We start from the raw sequence: 16,380 nt of genomic DNA on the forward strand, positions 1-16,380 counted from the left end.
CCTGGTGCTACCTGCCTTAGGGTGCATTATGTTAACAAGGCCTTCTTCCCAAAGGTCTCTCTAGAGGTACTCAAGCCAGAGGGTAGGGGAGCCTCAGGTGCAGCCCCATGGCCCTCCCTTTAGGAGGTAAAAGGGCCCAGGCAACCATAACTCTCTTCTCATAAAATACTGGGATTTTTGACATGGTTGCTTGGCTCTGGTCTTGCAATTAAAAGCATTGAGGTCTATCTGGGCCCGTAGCCCACTCTCTCGGCCCCTGGAGCTCCCGCATGGTAAGCCTTCCTGATATGCTCGGGGTTCTGAACTGCCGTCTGTTCCATCTTCTCTCTGCCCAGGAGCCCGGTGGTGCCCAGCGGGGTTGTGGCCATCGACAGACATTACTTCCAAAACACTGGAGCGTATGACCCTCTCATGTCCCTGCAGGGTGGCGAAAACCTCGAGCTGTCTCTCAAGGTATGTCCTGGACCAAGGGAGGAGCCAGGTGGGTTCTGTGGAGTAGTGGGTAAGGTCCCAGCTTGGAGGCAGCCCTTAAATGCCCCTGGTCAGGTCTAAGGCTGCAGGCAAAGAATAAAGTCATGAAATGTGGTGTGTCCCCTTCCCATCTGTCTCGTGCCCTACCTTGACTGTGCCCCCAGCCTCCCTCACGAAGGCAGCTATCAAACCTCCCCATAGGAAAGGGCACAGTATCAGCCGCGCATACTGTACGTAGGGGTTCCCGTACATTCTCTGTGCACGGCACCCTCAGCATCTCTGTCATTATTCACAGCACCCATAGGCCAAAACCAATGCCAGACAGTTCTGTGCATTGAGTACAGTGGTCTCCCTTTATCTGCGGTTTCAGTTGCCCATGGTCAGCCGCAGTCCAGAAGCAGACGATCCTCCTTCTGAGGTATCGTCTAGTAGCTGAACTCTAGGTCACAGTGTCTGCGACATTTCTCTCACTCCATCTCATCACAAGAAGGGCAGGTACGTTATAAGAAGATATTTTCAGAGAGAGACACCATAATCATATAACTTTTATTACAGTATATCATTATATTGTTTTATTTTATTATTAGTTGTTGTTCATCTCCTACTGTGCCTAATTTATAAATTAAACTTTATCACGGGTACGTATGTATGTATAAGGAAAAAACATAGTATATATAGGGCCCAGAACTATCCGTGATTTCAGGCATCTACTGGGGGTCCTGAACATATCCCCCGTGGATAAGAAGGAACTACCCTAGCTCCAAAAAATAAGTATTTGTCCTAAAACTTTAGCGCCTGTTGGGCACCACCCAACTTCTCGAACCTTGGAATCAGATCAGACCTCGTTTCCCATTCCATGTCGATTTTAACACGATACTTGCTTTTTCATCCCAGCAATCACTGAAAGCCCAACCCAATAGAGCTGTCCATTATCAGAAGTGCAGCCATCTAATGTTGAAACAATGAATTACCTCAAGCTTGTAGTTTGCAGAACATCCAACAGATGTCACTATGTTTCTCTCAAACATTTAAAATACCCTGCATGGCCCTTTGAGGTTGCTGGGGCACCCCAGGGGGTACCTTGGCATACAGTTTGGAAACTCCATCTTTGTTGTGTTTCAGTTCATATGCTGCCCATGCTAGGAACGTTTTTGTTTTTCCTCTTTATCCCCAAGGATGAAATGAAAGGCTTCCTAGCAAATGAATTCCAGGCATTTGGGAGTAGGCAGGAGCGTTAGCGGAGAACACTGAGAATCCTCCTGAAGAAGGAGAGACTGACTATGTTTAGAGAGAGCTTGCTTTCCCCTTGCAGGGGACGTCGCGAGCTTTTAGAAATTCTCTGACCACTAGGGACCCCCTTTCCCCTGAGGAGGCAGCTTTGGGGAACAGGGGAACACATGGCCACATCTCTAAAAGTGCTAAAAGTTGCCCCTCTCGGTGTGCTTCAGGGGAAGGGCACGTTCAGGTGGTCATGTGGATGTGGCCCCCTCACTCCACTGGTTCTGTCCCGGGACAACTGGGCCCATTCTTCCCATCCTGTCACTCCCCTGCCCAGAACTCCCAGATCTGGAAACTCTGCGGCACCCGAGGACTAGAATTCTCTTTCCAATTTTGTGCTCCTGATTTCTTGTGCATTTTTCCAGCCCCTGGATTCCTGACTTCCCATGAACTTGGAGTGGTGTTCAGATGTTTATTTTTCTCGTTTTCTGGCAGGTCTGGCTCTGTGGTGGCTCCGTTGAAATCCTCCCCTGCTCTCGGGTGGGGCACATTTACCGGAATCAGGAAACCCACTCCCCACTTGATCAGGAGGCCGCTCTGAGGAACAAGGTTCGCATTGCTGAGACTTGGCTGGGCTCATTCAAAGAAACCTTCTACAGGCACAGCCCAGAGGCCTTCTCCTTGAGCAAGGTAAGGAGAGATCCAGGCAGGGGCTTCTTGACCCGCCACTGGGCCACCAGCGGGAGGGTGAGCCAGGGAGTACCTCTCCCTCTAGCCTGGAGGGGAAAATACAAGCTTTCGGCTTGTGCTTCCCTTAAGTTGCCCCTCTCAAGTGCCTCCTCTACTAGGCAGGATTGCCCGTCTCTCCCAAGCATCTCTCCCAAGCATCAGGTCATCCCAGCTGGTCTTGGCCTGGAGCCTCCTGATGTCAGTGGGATGATATCTATGGGATGTAGCACAGAACACATTGGGGCAGAGGACAGATTGTGCAGGGAACAAGCAGTAACAGGTCTCAGAGGGCCGTTTCATCCTGGGCAAAGTGCTCAAGGCTACGAAATTACCCAAGACATGAAACAAATAAAGTATGAAAATAAACATAAAAGATCCAAAACAAGCCACAGAAAAATGAAAAATTTAAACATTTAATTAAATGTCCACAAGCAGTGCATTTTCAACGGCCATTCAGCTCAATTCTTATGGGGTAACACATAATATTATTCGACATGAGATGTGGGTTCCCATTAATGTTTGCTATGCTGGGAGCAGGCGCTCCAAAGGTAAGGTTTCCGTGACCCACAAAGGTCTTGGGACAACTCCCACAAGCCCCTCACCAGCCTACTCTGCTGGGTCTGCTCTATTCTCTGATCCACAAATCTCCCCATCTGTTATCTGATGACTTTCACAAGGACAGTGGCACCTCCTACTGGTAAATGAGAAGACCTTTTTTTTTTTCTTTTGAACATTCCTATTAATTCATGTTTTGGAAATGTCCTATTGCTGACATCAGTGTCAAGATTTTAATAATATCACTGCCTCCCTGAAGGTGGAGGCATTTACTTTATGCATTTACTTTAAATTTAAATAATTAAAAATTAATTTCGTTCTACAATTTCTATCCTTCCAACCCATCTCCCACCCCACCCCCAAAACCCTCACGTAGATTTTGAGATACAGAAATTCTGGGCACCCAAAAGACAAGGCCGGGGTTTCACTGTTGGAAGAGTTGACATTCTCTTGTTTTTTCCTCTCAAGCAAGGTTATACAGAAGAGCAAGTTCATTGTCAGCATGCCTTCTCATTTGAGGTCAGACAAGGGCTGGGTAGATTCGCCAGTTTGTTTCATTACCAAGAAAGGTGAAGGTGATAGAATATGCATGAAGGAATATTCCTGCTCTGGGAGCAAAGTCCAACCCAATAGAATGGCTGGCGAGGTCTCAAGTGAACATTCAGAATGCTGAGAAACTATAAAAAACTTATATTAATTTCCTTAGAGGAAAGAGTAATAGATCTCTTTGGTTTAATGGTAGGTACATATGCTGAATAAACAAGACATTCCTGCCCCAGAGAAGTTGTTCTCAAGCTTCCTGTGAATAAAACTCACCAGGAAAGATGGTTAAAATGCAGATTCCAAGGGTGCTGCCCCAACCTATTGAACCATAGTCTCTGGTGTGGGGTCTAGGAACCTGCCTTTTTAACAAGTTCCTTGGGCATTTCTGAGCCAGGTGCTTGGGATCACAGTTTGAGAAGCATGCCGAGAGCATTTCAGTATGGAGGATTCAGACCTTACTCCCCCCAACATTTCCATCTGAGGAGTAAAAAAAAGAAGAAGCTGAATCAAACCAAACTCACTTCATATAGCCTGTTAGCCCAGTGTCTGGTTGCCAGCCTAGAGGCCATCAGGCTGGAACTCTGAAATGGACTTCTTGTTCCAGCCCTCTCTCCTTTCCTCTCCTCACCCCAGGAAATATTCTCTTTCTCTCTCTCTTTTATTAAGTACTCAATGTGGGGTGAGATCAAGACCTGAGCTGAGACCAAGAGTTAGATGCTTAACCAACCCAGGAGCCCCACACTTTTGTTTTTGTTTTTGATCTTTCCAACCACTCCTTAGCACACTTGTCTTCCCTAAAAATATCCAGGACTTAGTACCAAATGTTTGGGTAGGTTTCCTTATATCTTATCAATATAGCCAAATACATAAATTTATACTAAAGTGTTAAGGACTTACCTGATGTCCATCCCAGGACAACTGTATTATAAAGGAAAATCTCAAGGTAAGGGGATAGCGTCATCCAAAGGAATGATTCGTTAATGGAGGAGATTGGGCACTTGGAGGGGAAGAAAAGCAAACTTGCCTTGTCTCCACCCCACCCCACACTTTCCCAGCTTATTTCATCTGAGTGGCCTTTGGGTCAGTTCCTGCCTCCATAAGGCTCATTATAGTGCTGCGTCACAGCAGCCTAGCTTCAAAGCCCCACCGTTTTGCCAGCTTCCACAGAAAAGTCCTTAGAGCACAGGTATAATGGTCTCTGTCGACTGAAGATGTGAGGGATTGTGGGGAGGGAGTGACCTCACACCCACGTTGCTCACTCCACAACTCTCTGTAGAGAGTATCCATCCTATTCTGTCCCTTTTAAACCTCTTCTCCCAACACATGACCTTCCCCGCTGTCTGCAGCCCTGGGGAATGGTGGCCTTGGTCCCCTCTCTCTGTCCGGGTCCTTCAGCCACCTCTGTCCACACAGGAATGGTGGTAAACAGCAGGCTTTCCCTCTCACTGCCCGTGTCTTTCCCTCAGGCCGAGAAGCCAGACTGCACAGAACGCCTGCAGCTGCAAAGGAGGCTGGGTTGTCGGACGTTCCACTGGTTTCTGGCCAACATCTACCCTGAGCTGTACCCATCTGAGTGCAGGCCCAGGTTCTCTGGAAAGGCAAGACAGACCCCAGGGAAGATGCGGGGGGGGGGGGGGGGGGGGGGGGGGGGGGGGGCAGGCAGCTTCCCAAGACAGAAACTGGGTGTTCAGGAGTTTGACCATGACCCTGGCCACACAGTCCCAAGCTCCACGGGGCCTCAGAGGCTTTCATACCTACCCTGAGGGAGGTGACTGGGTTGCCGCGAAACTTGTTTCAGGGCCTGTCATCTTGACAGGTGTGGCCTGCCTCCTGTCCCTTGGGATTAGAGGCTTCAGCTTGACCTTGCTCATTTCTGTGGTCTGAACCTGACCCCTTGAGCTACACAGCAGAGAGAGGGGAGAGGAATGGCGCCTGACACAGGGCATCTTTACAGTGGACGGCGGGGTTCACTTTTGTACGGGTGTCCACTTTCAGCTCCACAACAGCGGACTTGGCTTCTGTGTAGACTGCCAGGCGGAAGGGGACATCCTGGGCTGCGCCATGATGCTAGCTCTTTGCAGCGACAGCCGGCCGCAACAGGTGGGTAGTCGGAGTTCTCAGCGTCACAGACCTGCGAGTTGTCTTTCCTGGGATGCTCCTCACTTCCCTTTGGGGCACCACCTTTCAGGGGTCCCATGTCCCCCACTCCGCCGACCCGGCCGGCTCTGCCCACCCCGCCTCCAGGCACACGCACAAACACAGGCCATCATCAGAGAATACAAGCATCCGAGCCTGAGGGAAATAGATGCTTTTATCGAACGGATGAGGAAACTGAGGCTCAGAGAGTCACTAGCCCAGGGGTTGCAAGCTCAGATATGCCCAGGATCAGGCAGGGAAAGGAGGTGAGCACAGTGAGCTGGGTGGAGGCTGCTGGGCCTGAGGAGCATGTGCCCATCTGAAAGCACAGCGGCACCTGTCCCCCAGCCTCAACAAATGTCTTCTCTTCTGTATGAAAGTGGGCCCAATATTATGACACCACCCCCCCAATTTTTTTAAAGATTTATTTACTTATTTATTTGACAGAGAGAGACACAGCGAGAGAGGGAACACAAGCAGGGGGAGTGGGAGAGGGAGAAGCAGGCTCCCCGCTGAGCAAGGAGCCCGATGCGGGGCTGGATCCCAGGATCCCAGGATCATGACCTGAGCCGAAGGCAGACACTTAACCGACTGAGCCACCCAGGTGTCCCACCCCCAAATTTTAAAAGACATTTGAAACCCAGGGTTTATGGAAAATCTCATTTAAATTAAACATCTATAATCAGAGGTCAAAGAGAACCACGGTGTGCATGCACATTTCCACCAGGGCACTGCCTGAAACATCTGGACCAGCCAGAGATCCTCAGCCAATTAGGACCAGAGACAGGGAAAGTGGGTCACCCAAGTGGGCAGTGTAGACATGGAAGCACTGAGGAGGCCGGGGGAGCCCAGAAAGTGGTGCCTCAAACCCACGACTGTGGCTACAGTCTTGTCTCAGTCCCCTGATTCTGAGGCCTCCCAAGCAGATGTGTTGTGGCTTTCAGGAACTTCATGTGGCTCTGTGGGAGCCAGAGTACACAAAGGGGGGGATCTTTAGGGCACCACGGGAGTCTGGTGTGTGTGTGTGTCTGTCTGTCTGTGTCTGTCTGGGTGGGTGTCTCTGCATGCGTGTGTGTGTGCACGCTTGTGTTTGTGTGTCGGTGTGAAGCAGAGAAGGAGGGCTGGGTTTGGAGCAGACGGGCCTCCCGGCCTCAGGTGACCATGCTCCACTTGCCAGAGGAGAGCTTACACACAGATGGAGTCACTGGCTCCCAGCTTCAGAGCCTCGGCCTCATTCAGAACATTGCCCTCATTCAGAACATTTCCCGTGCACAGAGCAATTTGGTCTGTGAAATGCCTCCCGCAGGGAGGAAGCCTTTTCCTCCATGGTCAGAAGGAAAGCAGAGAGTACAAATGCCCCTCGGGAGGAGAGGGGCATAGCACAGAAGCTCTCCTGGGATGCCAGGGCTGGTGGGGCCTCTCCCCCGAATACAGTGCTCTGATGACTTGCTTGGGGAGGGACCAAGAGGCAGCAAGGAAGACAAACTGCACGGCTTTCCCCCGAGGCCCCACTCTGCAGCACAGTTGGACCTGGCAGGACCCGACAAGGATGGGGCTGCCGTGGCGACAGGAAAAGCTTATGGTCCTAGGGCAGCCAAAGAGAGATGCTGAACATGCCCAGCAGTCACCCTGCCCACAGGGACAGGCCCCTCCCGGAGCCGGAGTTCCTATTCTTGAATATAGATGGCTCACCACAGGGCAGACAATCTGAAATCAACACTGAGAAATCCAGGTGGCGCCTGGTTAAAATCTAGGTCTAGTAAAGATGGGTCAGTCCAGTGGCTCGTCCATTCCTTGCTTGTGGTTCTTAACCTTTTTAGGTTATATCTGTGGTTGCCCCGTGGGGCAGGATCAACCCTTGACCCCAAATCTGGTTCAGATCTGGAGACTGATGATTCCACACTTGTAACAAGAGAGAATGGAAAGCATGATTCACAGAATGAGACTTTCTGGGAGGGAGCAGGGCAGGCTTCCAGGCAGGCCAGCAACTAGCTTTGGGGCTTATGTGGTCGGGGGATGGGCCAGGTGAGTATTCCCAAACTCCGGCTGCTCTTACCTGGTTTGAACTTCCTGCCAGCACCAAAGAAGAAAGCACTTGGCTTTCTTATGAGCTTGCCCCGAAGTGCAGCAAGGGGATAAGGTGAAGCAGGTGGAGCTTGAAAGCTCAGAGGTCAGACATCAGACATGGAGTCAGACTCTTTATTACAAGTCACATGGTTCCTTTAAGAAGGTGATGAATTCTAAGGACAATTTCCCAGAAAAAAACACATATAAGCACATCTGGACAAAATTTTAACAATTTCTAGGGCTCATGGATCCCTTGAGGCCCCCTATGGTCCATGAAGCTCTAAAACCCCTGGTTCATAATTCCCAGAAGCTAAAGGAAAGAGTCAAAGAGTAGAACCATGTCTCCTCCTGCAGCACCCCAGGGGTTGCTAAACTTCATGCCCTCTCTTGTCTGAGGACAGAAGAAGGTAACTGAGTCAGGGAAAGGCCTAGATGCTGCAGGGTCATTCCAGTACCCATGTAGGCCCCTTGATTATCAGGAAGGTCTCTTTGTATCTTAGGGTATAGATTTTCTTCAAAATTTCCATCGTGCAATAAGTTCCCAAGGCGGTGGGAAGCCTCAGTGATGCTGGCTGAGGGTTGGTGGGTCCACTCTTTTCACAACTTGGATGAACCTAGAAAGCCTAGACTGCCCCCAAATCTCTTTCAGACTGTGACAGGGGCCTTTGCGTTAAGGCCTCTATTAAAAATAAACAACAAAGTACAAGTTGCTAGAGATATTGATCAAATGAGTCAAGTAAGGCCCCAAGAGCCTGGGAGCAAACTCCAGAACATGTCTTGGAGGGTCTGGAGTCCAGCCTGGCAGGGAGGACCTGTGAGGCCAGGCTTGGCCGTGCAGGCTCTGGGATCTCAGAGGAAGGCCTACACCTGGAGGGCACTTGGGGAAACAGGTGCTCAGGATCCATGTGGCCTCTTTCAGTTTTGCCCTTTACCAGTGTTACAGAACACACCAAAAGGCATTCACACCTGGCACAGGGGAGGAGGACATAGATATAAAGTGCTAAGTGAGGAAGCCATGTAATGTGGTAGAAACAGCTCACCACTTTCTAGCTATATGACGTCAGAAGCCTTCTTAACCCCTCCGAGTCTTGGTTTCCTCTTCTGCAGCTGGGAATCATGCAGTTTCCTTCATGCCAACAGAATGTTAGCTTTTGTGGGTTTTCTGATTCTTGGTGGGGAGGAGGGGACTAGCAAGGACTTGTATGTGTAGCAAAATCATGAACTAGATAAGCTGAAAGTCCTTCTCCTAAAAGCACCTAGATATGACATATAAAAATTAAGAAGAAACACATAACTGAGTTTGTAACAAAGGGAAATCTCCAGGGGCCAAAAATCAAGAGGCAACTTAAAATAGAGCCATAGGGCGTTGGCCAAGCTATCCTGCCGGAAGTGAGGGAACCTGGGGAATCCAGAGGCATTAGCTACATGCAGGAGTAGTTAATGAGAGCCTACAGCCTGTGACAGGTGAGAAGTTGGAAATGAGACATCATATAAAGCCAACTTTGACCTTCAAAGAGTAACCTATCTGCCAAAAGTTTGACTAGAAAAATCCACCCACAGCACAAGAAGATGACAAGGAAACTTGTCTACCTCCACAGGGTTTTTGTATAGGAGAAAGTTACTTCAAAAAAATTTTTTTAACCATAAGCCTGCATCTAATATGGGTTTAGGTTTCAAATTTATGTGTGGTGTGGGAATCCTCAAGCAAGACTGGCTACCTAATTTGTGGGGCCCAGTGCAAAATGAAAATGTGGGGTCCATCATTCATTTATTAAGAATTTCAAGATAGTAACAATAGAGCATTAAACCAAGTATATGAAACCAAAAACATTAAACCCTTCTAGGCATGAGGCCCCATGTGAATGCACAGATCACATGTCCATGAAGCCAACTTTGTCTCCCAACCACAAAATTAATATAAAAATTCGTTCAGGCTGCACCTGGCAGGAACAGAAAATGGTTTTGTCAGAAAGTGCTCTCCAGCCGGGGCACACAGTCTTCCTAAAGTTAAAGCCCCTCTGCAAAGACACGCACATCCAATACTACAAAACATGGGAGGAAAAAATGACCATGAGCGAGAGTCAGCAGATGCAACAGACTGCAGGAGAATTAGTTACAGGCCAGGTCAGATCTCTCCAGAAAGAGATCACCTTGGGCCTCAAGAGTGTTCCTCATCTGCTCCTCTTCCAGTGCACTCACAACACACAGCATTCTTTATGGCCTCACCTATGATGCAGTAAATAGAATAATGGAGACACATGCCAGAACATATAAATATGAACGCAACAGCAGGTGGCATGTGGAGATTTCAGAGGCTAGGTCTAGTCTAGCATTGTATGTGTAGATTTGACTATGAGATATGGTATTGCTGACCCTCATAGAATCTAAAGATTGGCTCTAGACCTCAACCCTATTGTGAGCTCTCCTTCCTTCATCTCCAGCTTCAGAGAAGATCTCCTTCTAGCTATGCTAACAACAATTCCCCCTGTCCCAGCACCTGAAGCATACCAGCAGGAAGGAGATCCACTTTGGCAGCCCACAGCACCTGTGCTTTGATGTCAGGCAAGAGCAGGTGATTCTTCAGAAGTGCACGGAAGAAGGCCCTGCCATCCATCAACAACACTGGGACTTCCAAGAGGTAAGTAATCTGTGCAGGAAGCATTCAGCAGCTGGGACGGTGTCCCAGGGTCTTCCAAGAGCTCAAGTATTACCATACAGGCCAGTGCCCCTGCTGTTGAACTTGGTGACTTGGCATCAAGGCCTCAGGAGGAAGTAAAGCCAACCTTGCAGCAAAGTTGGACCGCCAGCATCTTGAAGTGTACTGATTTGCCACATCTCTGTAAAGCTCTGATGGTGATCATGGCAGAGAGAGGAGACAGTCCCTTTTTGAAGTTTATTAGCTCAGGTCACCAGTAAGACCATGGAGCATGTTACAGAAGTAGCCAACTACCTCAGTGATGTGGTTTTAGGAGCAATAGAAAGGCTCTTCCTTCCCTACTTGGCGACAAGTGAACCTAAGACTCCGGGCTCACACATGCTCAAAGACATCTTGGAAACCAAGTTAAGGTCCTTTATGAATGATCATAAAGGATCATTCTAACCAAGTCCTGTGGATAAGATACATTTTAAAATAATAAGGGAAAGATTAGTGAGTAAGATTCACCCAGTATAATTCAAGCATTAAAAACTAAGACTTTAAAATTTAAAGTATTATCGTTCAGCCATAAAAAGCAATGAAGTACTGTTCATAGTAGCACTATTTACAATAGCCAAGAGGTAGAAGCAAACCAAGCATTCAATGATGGATGAATGGATAAACAAAATGTGGTATATATATATATATATATATATATATATATATATATATATATAATGGAATACTATTCAGCCTTAAAAGGAAAGGAAATTCTGTCACGTGTTACAGCATGGATGAACCTGGAGGACATCACACTAAGTGAAATAAATGTGTCACAAAAGGACAAATACTGTACGATTCCATCTATATAAGGTATCTAAAGTAGTCTAATTCATAGAAACAGAAAGTAAAATAGTGGTTACCAGGGGCTGGGCTGGAGGGGAGAGTTGTTTAATAAGTAGAGTTTCAGTTTTGAAAGATGAAAAAGTTCTGAATATCTGTTTCACAACAATGTGAATATACTTAACACTACTAAACTTTATCTTAAAAATGGTTAAGACGGTAACTTTTATGTTATCTGTTTTTACCACAATGAAAAGAAAAAAAAAAGAAATTAGGTACTATTTATGCTACAACATGGATGACCCTTGAAGATATCACACAAAGTGAAAGAAGCCAATCCCAGAAAGCCATATCTTATATTATTTCATTTATAGGAAATGTCCGGAATAGACAAATCCATTAATCAGAAAGCAAATTAGTGATTTCCAGGAGCTAGAAGGAGGGAGGGACAGGAAGTGATTGTTAATGGATAGTGGGTTTCTTTTTACAGTGAGGGTTGCATACACCCTGTGAATGTATTAAAAGCCATCAAGTTGTATACTTTTAAAGAGCGAATATTATGGTATGTGAATCTTATCTCAAAAAATAAACAAATAGACATTATCAGCCTTGTTGGTGAAAATGTGTAGCTTTTCAAAAATAAATCAATTTTTTGTTGAAAAAGGGATGGCTAGATTCAATATTAAATCTGGGGGATTTTGAGCAGGAAGCAGCTATCATCCTCCAAACATGACTGACTTGGGCCCTCTGTGTATCCTTGAGCTTTTGTTCTCTACAGCAACCTGGTGGCAGAAGTACTAAATTGCAGGATTCACAGGGAGCAGAGATCAAACTAAATCTTTTTGAAAGCAAAAATGTACAAGTACAGTGATAACAGTGAATGTCACCAGTATGGTATAAAGACTGAACATGCTCTATACACTGGCATGCTACTAACCAGAACTCTCTAAGAAATAGCACAATTATACAATCTCAATAAAGATAATTTAATTAATGACCTCAAGTTTCCAAACAATATTTATATTTAGAGCTACCTAAGTTATATTTTATATTAACCAACATACTACAATTCCTTACCAGGCCAGTTCACACCACCTCTATAATTCTCATAATGATTAGCACAAAGCTTAGAAATATCCTTCTTTGCTTACTGATTGCAGGGAACTGACTGGTTTTCATTTCTTTTTCTTTTTTTTTTTCTTCTCCTTTTTTTTCTCTTTTCAGAATGGAATGATTGTCCACATTCTTTCTGGGAAATGCATGGAAGCTGTGGTGCAGGAAAACAGTAAAGATTTGTACTTGCGCCAGTGTGATGGAAAAGCCAGCCAGCTGTGGCGATTTGACAACGTCAGCAGTGTGGATAAATGATGAATGCCGGTGTCAGAGGGAAAAGAGAAGTTTAGTCATCACAGTTCAGCCCCAAGAGAACTAAAAGAGCATGTATATTTCATGAAGCAGATCCTTTTGTGTTTGTATTCCTGGTGATAGTAGAGAAGAAAGCTCCATGAATGAATATAGAAAGTCTTTCCTTCTTGCACCTTTTTGCATTGACTTCTGGATGTTTTAGAAAAAGAAAAAAAAAAGGGATTCATTGTCTCATTGTCTTCATCTCTGATAGATGGTCATTACGTAGTACAGAAGATTGTTTTGTTTTATTTTTTTCCATTGAGCACTTGATAATTGCTTTTATCGCTGATAAAGGAAAGAGGTATGGACAGTCTCGGGCAACACCTCCAAGTATACATAAATCCAACTGATAAATTTTTTGCAAATGGCCCTACCGTGGATCATCTGTGTAGCCAACCATGAAAATTAAAGTGTGAAGAGGTTGTGAAGGCCTGAATTCTCCAAAACTTTGGATTAAGTTCATTAGGACAAATTCCATGTTCATTGGCTGAGCCATAGCTCGGAAGAAGGAAGAGAAGTCACTGAGCAAAGAGTTGGGTTGAAGAGAGATGAAGAGCTTTGACCCAATTTTCCAGCTCAACCTGGCAGCTGGCAAGAGCCAGCAGACCTGGAATAGGATGTTTTCATGTAAATGAGAATTTCCTCCATACTTTCTACCTCCATTCACCCTGCACTAGCCCTTCTCTACCTTGGATAACCCCAACCAGAATCTCATGCAATGTATTTCTCTTTAGTTGTTGCTATTGGAAGGGTCAGCTCAGACTGAGCGTTCCCAATAACAAAGTGTATACAGTTGAGAAACTCTGCTGATGCCTTGTTATAAGGTTTGCATTGACTGGATCAGAAAGAGCAACCTCCACAAAGAGGTAAGCCTCCCAGAAGGGAAATGTCTGCATTTGAGCCAAAATTCATATGAAAGGAACCAGAGTTGGGTATTAATGTCCATTAGGACTGACGTGGCCGTTTCTGAGCCTGGGACCCCCAAATGTGCCCACAGGTTGAATGTTCACAACTGGGGGAGGAACATGCTTCCACTAGAGCCGAGCCAGTGCTAGCAAGAGCTAAATGGCTCTCCTTGCTGTGCTGGCCTACCTAGTTCGGCCATAAGGAGCTGTTGAGTGGCGTTGGTTCTGCTGTTAAGAAGACACCATTTATGCCTATTTCTCCTCCAAGTGGAGTTCACTCACCATATGGTCAGCTTAGAAACCTCCCTTCAAAGATACTGGTCTCCTCTGGGCTATCTCAGAATTCAATGTGTTTCAAATAAGAAAAACTAGGTAGGAAGTGAGGGCTTCTAAACAATACCTATCATAATTATGTATTCTTTTTCCACCAGCTTAAGTCAATGGCCCACTGCATTTCTCCTTCCTCAGAATACACTCCAGACTTGTGCTGTCTATGGTAGCCATTAGTCGCATGTGGTTATTTGAATGTAAATTCATTAAAATTTTTTAAAAAATTGAAACTCAGTTCTTCAGTTGTACTGTTCACATTTCTAGTGCTTAATAGCTGCCCATGCCTAGTGGCTACTGTATTGGAGAACACAGATATAGAACATTCTATCACTGCAAATAGTTCTATTGGACAGTGTTGATCTGGATAGATTCATCATCCCATTGAGAGAAGAGATTTTAGCCACTGTCTTCTTCCTTCAGACATGTCTATATTTAAAACAAATTCCCCTAATATCCTGAGGCTGAGATGGAGCTAAAAATTCTCAGGTGGCAACCTTGTAAATGGTATTAATAGTTGCAAACTAAAATTAAACAAGACTTCTATTTTTTTAAATGAACTTAATTATTGGCATTGTGAGTATTTGAAGTTGCTGGAATAAATTAATATAATTAAATAAAAGGCTGAATTCAATTGTGTAAGTTGTGCTTGACAGTAATTAACAAAAGGACCCAGATGGCTTATTGCTTAATTGGTTGAACAAAGAAAGAATGTGGGGTTCCTTGCTTCTTTAACCATCCCCATGATTTATTACTTTATTATAGAAATGGCTGTCAACTCAGTCCCTAGCTGGTACTTACAGATCCTTAATTTAAACAAAACAGATGTCTCCATTTAGTTCTAAAAGAAATTCAACCTTCTCCTCATAGTGTAACCAAGTGTTCAAATTCTGTTCTCTATGGACTCTGCTTTGATTTTATCCACAATGATCATTTTAAAAGTAGAGAAACCTGGCAGTTGAAAGATTTGATTCCCAAGAGTTTGATCTTCACTTTTATGATTGGACTTTATTGTTCAGAAGTAGAGGCAAGAGAAAGATGGAACATCTTGATAGTATTCAGGTTGCTGGTTCTAGTTTGTTCTTGAGGTCTTGCTAGATCCCTGTCCTCAGAGTCCATGAGACATCCCATAATATTTTGGTTTAATCCAGTGCTCCTCAAATTTCACCGTATTCACAGATCATAAGGGGATTGTGTTAAGATGCAGAGTCTAGTTTGGTAGGTCTGGGGTGGGACCTGAGATTCTGCATTCGTAATGAGCTCCCAGGGGATGCTTGATGCTGGTCTGTGGACCACTCTTTGAGCAGCAAACATTAAAACTATTCCAGCAGTCTTCTGTTGTTACTTGGAACTAGGAGACTGCCCACTGGACCAGTTCTTGGACTACCTCTGTTTGAATCCACATGGCTGGATGGTTTGATCCTGTATGATGTAGAAGAACACACCTTGTTCAGTGTAATTCCTTTTCCTCTCTTCCATCAACTCTTTTCCTCTTTCTCATTCTGTCTACTAGTTCTACTCTTTTGACCAGGAGAGTTCTTTACCTTTTTTGTTGTTTTTGCTGTTTGGCCTATGGTTATGTTGTGATCTCCTCACTTTTCTTATCTTGTCCTCAGCTTCCCTCTTTTTCTCATTTCTGATCAAAGCTGCTTTTCCAGCATCCATGGTCTTGTGACAGCTTTTCCCTCACTCTCCCTTTCCTCCCTCGGGCCCTCTATGCCCTTCCATCACCAAATCCAACTGAACAATTTTGATGGAGTTAACACCATCTGTTTCTCCAAAGGATTTTTGGAGCACTGAGCACATCAATTAATTGCTGGATTTTTTAGTTCTTCTCAGCCTTAGCTTCTCTCCTAGAAGAATCCAGAGTACGAAGGAGTAGAAATGCCATTTCACATGGACATGAGATGGTTGGGCTACTAAAGGTGCTACTGCTGGTCATGGGAATACAGCCCTTGTCTTGAGGAGGCAGCTGGGGTCTGGCAGGCAGGTAGCCCTATATAAAGGACCTACAGAGAGGAAGCTGTAGGGGACCCTTGGGAGATGGGCCAGGACCCATGACCTCTGAAAATAGCCATGTCTAATAGCTAGACATAAGATTAGATGATCAGAAAACAAATCCTGCCAAAGCCCAAAATTTGATTCTCTCAATCCTTAAGTCACACAATAAGAGTAAAGCACAACTAAGAAGGAGATGCCAAATTCACCCTTTGACATTGGAGTCTCTGCTAGTGACACAGCGTATTCTAGCCCCATCCATCTCCCTCTGGTCGCACAGCTTCAGGGAGCTCCTGAAGAACTTCCAACTGTCAGTATCTGCATTTCTTTGCCTGATGGTTTTTCTTAAAGCTGAAGAAGGCTACTTTATGATGTGGGGTAGGCCAGAAATTCACCCCCTCAAGGGGCAGCCCTCAGTCAATGACTGCCGAGAGTATAGATACCTCAGTTCCCTCACTGCTCCAGCAGGATCATGCTGAGGTGCAAATTCCACACCATTTTCCGGGGCCTACTGTGGGATTACATTCTAATCATCCACAGTGCTGG

The 16,380-nt window shown here is 45.7% G+C and overlaps 1 protein-coding gene across 1 annotated transcript in view; it reads left to right on the forward strand.

Annotated features, from left to right (window-relative positions):
- The window catches only part of GALNT15 (polypeptide N-acetylgalactosaminyltransferase 15), a 46,096-nt gene extending 31,639 nt beyond the window's left edge, over positions 1-14,457 (forward strand). Inside the window, exons 5-10 of the mRNA XM_032408751.1 lie at positions 336-453; positions 2,185-2,379; positions 4,983-5,114; positions 5,512-5,616; positions 10,214-10,357; positions 12,422-14,457. Coding sequence (XP_032264642.1) covers positions 336-453; positions 2,185-2,379; positions 4,983-5,114; positions 5,512-5,616; positions 10,214-10,357; positions 12,422-12,565 — 838 coding nt within the window. The 3' untranslated portion in view covers positions 12,566-14,457. The remainder of the gene's footprint in view (positions 1-335; positions 454-2,184; positions 2,380-4,982; positions 5,115-5,511; positions 5,617-10,213; positions 10,358-12,421) is intronic.
- The last annotated feature ends 1,923 nt before the right edge of the window (positions 14,458-16,380 follow it).

This window comes from Phoca vitulina, unplaced genomic scaffold, assembly GCF_004348235.1.
Source record: "Phoca vitulina isolate PV1807 unplaced genomic scaffold, GSC_HSeal_1.0 scaffold10, whole genome shotgun sequence".
NCBI classification, from domain to species: Eukaryota; Metazoa; Chordata; class Mammalia; order Carnivora; family Phocidae; genus Phoca; species Phoca vitulina.